Raw genomic sequence first — 10,186 nt, 5'->3', positions numbered from 1 at the left:
TGTAAAATATGTGAAAAATCTCAACGTATAAAAATTTACGATATCTGAAAATCATAAAATGGTATCAAAAATTACGATATCTGACAATCATAAAATGGTAAAATGTAAAATATTTAAAACTTTCAAAATATAGAAATGTAAAATAAGTAAAAATATCAGAATATCAAAATTTAAAATATTTGAAAAATCATAAACTGGTGAAATGAAAATCATAAACTGGTAAAATGTAAAAATATTTAAAACTTTCAAAATGTCCAACTGTAAAATATTTGAAAATCACAATCTCCTCTTTTTCCACTTATTATTCCCTTACATACACAGTAATGATTATGTCTGTGTTTTGGAACTCTTCTTTGATTACATCCCTTACTTTTTCCCACTCTAGTCTGTCCAACCCACACCCAATCCTGGGTATAGCCAACTTTTTTACTCTTTGTTCTTCACAGTGTTTTTTGAGTTCCTTTATTGCCTGTCTCAATGTGTCGTATGTTGGCAAATCTTTGGCTTTCTCTTTTGTTATCAGGTGAAAGATTGTTCTTTGCCCTTCCTGTGTTACCGCACACTGTCCCACCACTTTCTGTTGTCTAACTACTTTGTCTATTCCATATCTTTTTCTGAATTCCAATGCTATTCCTTTCCCAAATGCACAATCTTTGCTAATGCAGTGAGCTAATGCTTCATGTTCTGGACTGTTGAATAAGTCCCCCTTTAGTTCTTTGAGTGTTAGTTTTGTGTTCTTTTGGGAAATGTCAACCTGTTGTTGTTCCCCTGTGTTGGATTCCCCCTTTTGGTCCTGCAGTTCCTGCAGGTCCAATCTTACCATATCCCGTAGGAGCACCCAATCCGCCAATTGAGTGATTTCTGCATCTGGAGAGATGTGCATGAGAGATGGTTTTCTGTTTGGAAAAACTTGAAACAATACCATTCAGTTTGGTTAATTATGTTCTGTGATCAAGATTTTTATTTGTTCAGGGTGCACTGGGTTGAACGGACCAGGAAATGAACGACCCGTCAGAAGTTCAAATGGTTTAAATGAGGTCATGCGGTTAAGATTCATACGTTTAACTTTTCCCTGTCATTTAGGATGGTATACGGTCCCGAAACGGAAACGCAATCCCAGTGCACTCTCAACCTTTCGTAAATCCGCATTCTTAAAATGTGTACCGTTGTCTGAGCGATTTATTCGCAGAAAACCGTAACACGGAATTTATTGGTTAATCAAACACTTAATCACCGAAATCGAATCTTCCTTCCCCGTGGGCCACTCCTTTGGCCAACCTGAAAACACATTCATGAAAACTAAAAGATAACGTTTACCTTCCACTCTCTCCCCCAGGTCTGTGTAATCGATAACCACTTCCTCACCAGGTCCCCGTGGCGGGAAGACACCTGCGGCACATTTCACTCCAGCACGTACATTGTGTATGGAGCACACCCTGCAGTTAGCGATAAATTCTTTAACTGTAGCAGCCAGGTATTGGTGCCACCACTGGTTAAGATTGGAAATGGTTTGTTTGATTCCAACATGTGAGGGGGGTGTGTGCTTGAGTGATAAGTGGTTTTATCATACTAGGTGGAATAACTAGTTTACGTCAGGTCCCACCCAGCCATTGTTTAAATGTACCGCCCCTTTCTGAAGCCACATAGACTTTTCCTCAGGTGAGGCTTTGCGTTGTTCTACTGCTATGTCTGGGTCAGGTAAAATGTTATTGGTACCTTCCTGTTCCACATCTTGTAACACCATTTGTGTGACGTACCCTGCACCTTGCTTTGCCGCCATGTCGGCTATCCGGTTACCCTGTGCCGCATCTGAGTTACTGTTATCATGACCTTTACATTTTATGATTGCAACCTGCTTGGGTTTCAAAATAGCTGCTGCTAATGCTATGATGTCTTCCTGATGTTTAATAGGTTTGTTGTTAGCTGCCATAAAACCACATCTTTTCCACTTAGGCAATTCTGTTACAACTGCACCCACTGCATAGGCAGAGTCACTAAAAAGGTTGATTATTTTTCCTTCTCCCCACTCTAGCGCCTTTGTCATTGCCACAATTTCTGCTCTCTGAGCTGACTGATGTCCCTGTAAAGGTTCTGCTATCAATATTTCAATCTCTTCCTCTTCCAGTGCTGCAATACCTATTCCTGACCTCAGTGTTCCACTCGAATCTCTGAAACAACATCCATCTGAAAACACCATAACTCCCTCTGGAATGATTTGTGTCAACAAATCTGGTCTAATTTTCTCTTCCCTTTCCACGGTCATACAACAGTCATGGGGTTCTCCTTCTGTCCAATATGAGGCCATGTTTATGCCCTCATGTGTGAAAACCAGATTTGGTTGTGCGAGACAGTTTTCCAACCGTCTTTGTCTCAGAGTGGAAAGTGTAAATGATGCTGAATTAACATAAGCTACCACTGAATGTGCAGTGAGAACTGTTAAACAATGTCCCTGTACTATGTGCCCAACTTTGTCCACAATTTTTGCCAGTCCTGCTGCATATCTGGTACATGGGTGTTCTCTTATCTCAATGTTATCCAGTGAGATGCTGATGTACATAAGAACTATCCGATTACCCTGATCTTTCTGGAACAACACTCCGTTTACTGTAGTCTTACCCTGTGAAACATCTAGGAAAAATTGCTTGTCATAATCTGGTTTTGCCAAATCTGCTGCCATGGATAAACTGCTCTTCACATCTATGAACGCTTTTTCTGTCTCTGTGTCCCATGCTAACTTTGCTCTTAGTTCCCTTGGCCCTGCCTTCCTAACCATTTCCCTTAGTGGGCGTGTCAACTCTGCATATGCTGGAATATAATTCCTGCTAAAACCTGCCAAGCCAAGAAATGATAACATATCTTTTACTGTAATTGGTTTGGCATGTTGCAAAATTGAGGTTCGATGTTGGCTGGACAATCCTGATCCCTGTGCTGACAATACTCTTCCTAGAAAAGTAACTTCCCTTCTACATACCTGTAATTTGCTCTTGTTCACTTTGAAACCTTGTTCATACAGTCGTTTGAGCACTTCATGTGTGGCCTGGATACAGTGCTCTGCTGTTTCTGCGGCCAGTAACAAATCATCTACATACTGAATGAGAGTCGTGCCCTCCGGCAAGTTCACTCCCTGTAACATATCTTTCAGTGCCTGGTTAAATATCCCAGGGGATAAAATGAATCCCTGCGGAATGCGGGAATATCTTATTTGTCGCCCCCTGTAGGTGAAGGAGAAAATATCTCTTAAGTGCTCTGCAAGGGGTAAACAGAAGAAAGCATTAGCGAGATCGATGCAAGTATACCATGATTGATTTTGAGTGATTTCATTCAGAGAAGTGTATGGGTTTGGAACAGGTAAAGTTGGAGTTTTAATGATTTGATTGATTGTTCTCAAATCATGTGCCATTCTGAATTTTCCTGTGTTTTGTTTTTCCACAGGCAGAATGGGTGTGTTCCAATTGGAATCAGCATACTCTAAAACCCCTGCGGTTAACAAACCTTCAATGGTATCTTTGATACCTTCCTCTGCCTTTGGTTTGTGCTTATACTGAGGCCTCCAAATTGGATCATCACATGTCAGCTCGAACGAAATTTCTGGGTAATTTTTACAAAACCCTACATCTGTGGGACTCTGAGTCCATAACTGGTCGGGCAAACTTTTCAACATTGTTTCAGCATCTTCATGATCACTTTTCTCCCTACCATGCCATCTTGTGAGCCATTCGTGTTCCAACACTACAGTGTCTTTTGTTTCCTGTGTGATCAAATAATACCCTGAGCTAGATGAATATTTTACACCAGGAAGTTGGGTTTCCCTCCAATCTGTTAAGTGTATTCCCTTCTTTACCATTGGTCCTAGATCTTTAGCTTGGTGTTGGGGGTGTACTAACAATGATATATGGGGTGATGCCTCTTCCCTCATTTTATACCATTGTTCCTGTTCGGGGGTAAGTTCTACAATACCTGCCACTCCCTCTTTGCCTATCAGTATTCCTGCCCCAAAAATTTCCCACTGTTCTCCTGCAATGTTATCAAATTGTTCTTGGTACCAGTACTCTTGTGTTCTATCATAAAACAGAGTGACATGCAGTGGATCTATTAGCTGGGTGTATGGCGCTAATGACAATATCCAAGGTTCCCATTGAGAGTACAGATCTTTCAGGGTGTTACCTGTGTCCCCCAGAAGCACCCTCCCCCAGTAAATGTCAGCTCCCTGTGGAGAGGTGTTTGCAGAAAGTAACCATTGTCCATGTGTTCTCATTGTGGACATGATGGAACAGTTCATGGTGATACCATTTTTCACAGTTACTATAATCCCCTCCGGGCTGCATAGGATTTCAGCTCCAAGTTTCACTAGCAAGTCTCTTCCCAACAAATTTGTCGGTGAGGAATATGACAGCAGAAAAGAGTGAGTCAGTGATTGTTTTTTCATGCACTGCACTGTGAGTTCTTTGGAGAATGGCAGTCTAGTTATAGCCCCGGAAAACCCCCTTACTTCAGTGGTTTCGTCTGAAATAAGATTTTTTGGAAGTTCAAAGTTCAGTGTGGAGTATGTTGCCCCAGTATCCACCAGGAATTCAACAGGACGTGTGTTTACCTCCAAAGTCAGCAAGGGTTCCGCCCTGACCCTGCTGAGGTCGTTCCGTGGGCTGTCTCAGTACCACTCCCTTTCCCCTCCAGTGGACAAAGGGTACTGCGAGTGTGCTCGTGGTGCTTTTTCCACGTTAGGGGCCATGTGTGGGTTATGGCCTCTGCCCCGAGACGGTCTCTGTTGGGCTCCGAGTTCAGGTTGCCGACAATCACGGACAAAGTGTCCCGGACGACCACAACGGAAACACCCTTCCTGATACTGCACTCTTCCCCTCCCCCTATTGTAATCCCCACCCCTACCTCTATTGGAGTAATACATTGGTCTTTGTGTGGTTCTCTCCCATATAACATTTGATGGGTCAACTTCCTGTTCTTTGTTATATCTTGGAGGGGCTTTCATCTCCTGAACTACCATTTGTATATCCTTCTTTTTCCCTTTTTCTTCATTTAATTTAGATCTTGCTTCCTGCAACTGTAATTTTAGCAACTGTTTTTTCAATTCCTCTACTTCCCCTACCTTTTCTTTTTCTTTTTCGTTCGCCCTAGACATGTGATGAAGGAAATGTCGTTCCCAAACCTCACATAAAGCACCTGGTAAGTCGGGGTTGGCTTTTATTTCATCCTGTACAGATTTAGGAGTCCCTTCCAATACAGCAGCTCTGAACATCTGTTCCTGTATTCTATCTGAATGTGGATGAGCCCCTGTTTGCTCTTCCCACTCTCCTTTGCATCGACTCAGATATGCTGCTGCTGTTTCTTCCCCTTTTGGAGAAAATGTTATATTGTAAAGGGTGCCTGCTGGCGCTGGGTACAGCTTTCGCAGTGCCTTTCCCCAATCTGATGCAACTCGACAGTATGGATAGTCATCATATAATCCTACCGTTCCTGCCTCTCGCTCAATTTCCGTAATCTGTCCTACGGTCAGTACCTGTCCCAATAATGCTCTAAGGTCTCCGATCGCCAACGTATGCCCTTGTGTCAAAGTTATTACCTTCCCTATCCATTTACCCCCACCACTCGTGATATGAGGTAGCTTTGCAAGGATAGCTCCCATGTCTGTGAATGACCATGGTTTGTATTCTACCTTTCCACTTGTCTCCACTAGGGGGCAGATATTAGGTACCCTACGAATGAGATGTAGTTCCCTACATTCCTGTTCATCTTCTTCCTGTTCTTTCTTTGGTGTCTGTATACTGTAGTTATATCTGCTCTCCTCTTTCATCCTCTTACCCACCTTCATTTCTCCTCTGATTTCAACTGGATATGTTCCCTGTTCTTCAACCTCTATCTGACTCCCAGTCTCGTCCACTGTTATGAATCTGCTACTCAATGTTTCTCCTGGGGTGCTTTGTGCTCCGGGTTGAAATGTCCTTTCCTGTACTACGCTATTCCATTGTTCCCTCAGTTCTTTCTCCAGAGCTGCCATCTTCTGTTCTGCCTGTGCCGCTTGCTCTCTATGTGTTCTCATCAATTCAGCTGTTTCTCGTGCTATTTCTCTCTCCTCTGTCTCGTTTTCTGTTATTAAATTTAATTTCCCTGATTTTATTTTCCAGCGATTTCCCTCCCGCTGCTCCATGTCCAACACACCCTTTTGTACTTCAAATACTGGCAACTGTGTATGGGGCGGGGCATATGGAGGTGGAGCAGTGGGTGGCAGTGCTGGATATATGGATGCTATTTCCCTCCCCTCTTGAATTTTGTTTGCTTCCTTCTCTTTAAGGTCACTCTTTTTTATTTCTACTTTCTTTTCTGTCTCTTGTCTCTCTCTATCCAACTGTACCAAAGCCACACAACTAACTGCCATACTATGCCACAAATGAAACTCTTCACGTAGTCTCTTCACTTCCTTGTCATGCTTCTTTCTAGCTAGAAACCCCACTTCCTTTTTGTCCTCTCTCTGAAACTTCCTGTGCGCTTCACTTTCTTGAACAATTACTTGCTCTTTCAAACTTGTCTTCGTCCTATCTTCGTAACCCTTAAGTTGTTTCCATTCTTCATACATTTCTTGCAATTTCTGAGTCTTTTTGAGCCTTTCTCTTTCTTCTAACCCACTCAAAAGCTGTTCTACGGCTGCCTCCCATTGCTCTTTAAGAGTCTTCATGTTATCTTCCACTAAAATATGTCTTACCCTGAATATCTCGTTTATTCTTCCTCTCAATGTTATTTGCTGTCAGTCCTTCTGTAAATACACAAAAATTCTCACAAAATTATTTTCTGTGTTTTCTTAGTCAAACGAACAACAATCACCTCTTCTTATTAAAATTAAAGTTCACTTTAATACTATTGCCAGACAATAAAATTCAGTATTGTTACTTCTTCTTGAAATGAAAATGTAATGGTATTCAACTCTTGCTTGATGACGGTTAAAAAGGATTCAAGATGTTGTCAAAACTTAAATCAAATTCAATCTGGCAATATGTAACTCCTGTCAGAATTCAAACTACATTCATTCTATAAAACTTGTCAAATTAGAAATTTAAAATCTCAAAAATGAAATGATATTTAGGACGTATTAAAAAATGTAACAATATGTCATACTGGTTAAAGTTAAAAATAAAATTTATCAAAATTAAAATGTAAGAATATGCAATGCTGGTTAAAGTAAAAAACAAAATTTATCAACAATAAAAATTCAATATTGTGTAATACTTGTTAAAATTAGAAACTACAAATAAGCTTTGCCAAAATAAAAAAAATGTAAGGGCCTTCAATACTTGTCAAAATTGAAATTAAAGTTCACATCAATAACATCTATTTCTTATCACACGTTCAAATGTCAATTTCCATAAAACAACCAGCACTTCTCAAATCTCTTGCTGATCTCACTAATTTTCTAAAGTTTTCCTGAAAGTTACAATATTCTTATTACGGCTCGAAACAATCCATCCAATACGCGTCTCAATCAATTCACAGGCACCATATGCTTTTATGATAACCACGGCTTAGTTTCAGACAAAGTCGGCTGAGTTCTATTAAACCCTGTTCCACTACTGCAATCGAAATTATTAAATATCAGTAATCGTTTGAATCTCTCTACTTCTACACTTTTCGTCTATTATCTCTCTCGGACTGGGTGTATTTCTCTTCCGTACGCCCTTTTCGGCTTTGACAATCTATAACATATAACTTCTTTCAGTTGTATTTTTCTTCAAAATGAAAGTAAAACTACCAGCCCGTCACGGAAAGGAACCAAAATGAGAGCACAGCTTCTAAAGTGAAACTAAATTACGCTCCGAGCTGAGAAGTTCACAGTTTTCTCTTCCTTACTCTTAAATCTTGTTAGAAATGAAACAATCTCTTCTTGTAATCAATTCACCGAGAACAAATATCCATTTCAATATATTTTGAAATCAAGTATAAAGAAACTACTCTTTCTTCCCGAGTCACACCCCGGAATGAAATAAGAAAATGGACATCCACACTAAAATACAATAAACATAAAATATACTGCAGAAACGTCTACTCCTTTAAACATGAAATAACACTAGACAACTCCGGAGAATCACACATTCACATCAATAAAACAAAATAAAAACTGGATCCGTCTACGCTTGTACCGTGTAAATGAAATAATACTAAACAAAATCCCCCAAATACACACAATAGTAAAATACAATATACACAGGATATAAAATATGCTTTTCTACAAATTGAGTTAAAATTTGCTGACAGTAAATTGCAACCACAATAAATTTTTTAAAGACGGAATCCGACGGCTTTTAAAACTAGAAATTTTATTCCAACTTCACTTACAGTAAAACGATTAGTAATTGAACACATAAAAACTGAATTACGATTTTACTTATAATAAATCTAGACAATACTCAGATTTTAGGATGCTAAATTAAAATTTACTGATCATAAATCTGACTCAAAATAAAATGTCTTCGTAAAAATAGAAAATTAAATCAAAATTTAAGATATACAATTAAGTAAAAATCAATGATAATAAAATTGAATAAGAAAAATAGAAAATTTAATTAAAACCTAAGATATAAGATTAAGTAAAAACTTGTTAATAGGAAAAATAGAAAATTGAATAAAAATGTACTAATCGTGGAATTGAATAATAGCAAAAATATTTCGTAAAAAGATAACACTGAATTGCAATTCACTGGCAGCAAAATCAATAAAAATATTTATCCAAAGAAGAAGTTGAATTAAAATATACTCACAGTAAAGCTGATAATATACCGGTAGCAAACAGCGCAAATAAACAGCACATTTAAAAATAAGCAGCCATTTCGTACAATCTTCAGTAAGTTTCAAATTCCTATTCTTTAGCACAACTTAACAATATTGCTTACAATAAAACTTTTTCAAATACCAATATTCTCTTCGTATTTTCGACTATTTCGTGGCTTTCTTACCACTTTCACTTTCTCTTTATGCGGTCCAACCGCTGCGTTGCCCGTGGTCCCTGACCACTTTCTCGGGTATGAAACCCACTTCAATCTCTATGTATCGCGGTCCAACCGCTCTGTGTTCCCAGAACACTAAATCCTATTCTACTGTATTCTATTCCCGCGGTCCAACCGCAACGTGTTCCCAGAACACTAAGTCTTATTCTACTGTATTCTATTCCCGCGGTCCAACCGCAACGTGTTCCCAGAACACTAAGTCTTATTCTACTGTATTCTATTCCCGCGGTCCAACCGCAACGTGTTCCCAGAACACTAAGTCCTATTCTACTGTATTTTATTCCCGCGGTCCAACCGCAACGTGTTCCCAGAACACTAAGTCCTATTCTACTGTATTTTATTCCCGCGGTCCAACCGCAACGTGTTCCCAGAACACTATCCTAATCTAATGTAATTTTATCCTGCGGAAACAATAAAAACCGCTACGTGTTCCCGGAACACGCGTCCAATTTTACTACGCTAAAAAACGTGGTACGTGACCACGTCCGGATCCCGGATCCTCAGTTTCTGGAATGAACCATTTTCCAGGGAATTTAAACCCAGAGGTTAAGGACACTCGTCAGTGCCGGGTTTCCAACTCTGCGTTCTCCGCGTTCCAAACGCGCCTGGTCCCGGACCAGTTATTAATTCCTTGTATTGTTTTTTTATTCTTATTTTTCTTTTATTTTACTATTTTTCTTTTATTTTATTTTAATCGTATTATTGTTACTTCCCTTTTTATTTAATTGACACATTTAATAGTTCATTTGAGATATACAATTTAGATAAAAATGACAATAATCATTGTATCATTAATTATTCTTCACGACATTTAAATAAAGCAGAATTTTGATATAACAGGTATCTGCTTACCTTTCCTATTTTGCGCAAGTGGAATGTCGAGAAGAAAAATCAATGATGTCCAGTCCTCCTCATCACGTCGATGGGGTCACCAATTGTGGGACTTTAATCGTCCTGCATGTTCTTAATGAGGAGATCAGACACGTAACTCAAATCAAATTATTTTTAATAAGTATCTCAAATGAAATATTACAGAGCTCTGGGTCAAAAATTGTCCCTGTCTTTACACAACACCAATGCAGAAACAAATCCCCCGAGAAGCGGTTGATCTCTCCTGCCTCTCCCTCTGACCCAAAATATATATATGTGCAGTTTGGTGGGGGCCTGTTCGATGGAAAGTT

At 39.3% G+C, this 10,186-nt stretch overlaps 1 protein-coding gene across 1 annotated transcript; it reads right to left on the bottom strand.

Annotated features, from left to right (window-relative positions):
* Positions 1-4,648: 4,648 nt before the first annotated feature.
* LOC135718321 (uncharacterized) lies at positions 4,649-9,850 on the bottom strand. Its single transcript, XM_073816128.1, has 2 exons — positions 8,760-9,850; positions 4,649-6,763 (listed from the first exon to the last, which is right to left on the bottom strand). The coding sequence occupies exon 2, from the start codon at positions 6,683-6,685 to the stop codon at positions 4,649-4,651; it is 2,037 nt and encodes a 678-aa protein (XP_073672229.1). The 5' UTR covers positions 6,686-6,763; positions 8,760-9,850.
* Positions 9,851-10,186: the final 336 nt, after the last annotated feature.

Source organism: Paramisgurnus dabryanus, chromosome 10 (genome assembly GCF_030506205.2).
Source record: "Paramisgurnus dabryanus chromosome 10, PD_genome_1.1, whole genome shotgun sequence".
Classification (NCBI taxonomy): domain Eukaryota; kingdom Metazoa; phylum Chordata; class Actinopteri; order Cypriniformes; family Cobitidae; genus Paramisgurnus; species Paramisgurnus dabryanus.
This window is presented reverse-complemented; position numbering and strand designations above follow the sequence as displayed.

Bases quoted from the DNA above. Each gene is read 5' to 3' on its own strand.
- LOC135718321 (XM_073816128.1), bottom strand. From the start codon at position 6,685: ATGAAGACTCTTAAAGAGCAATGGGAGGCAGCCGTAGAACAGCTTTTG.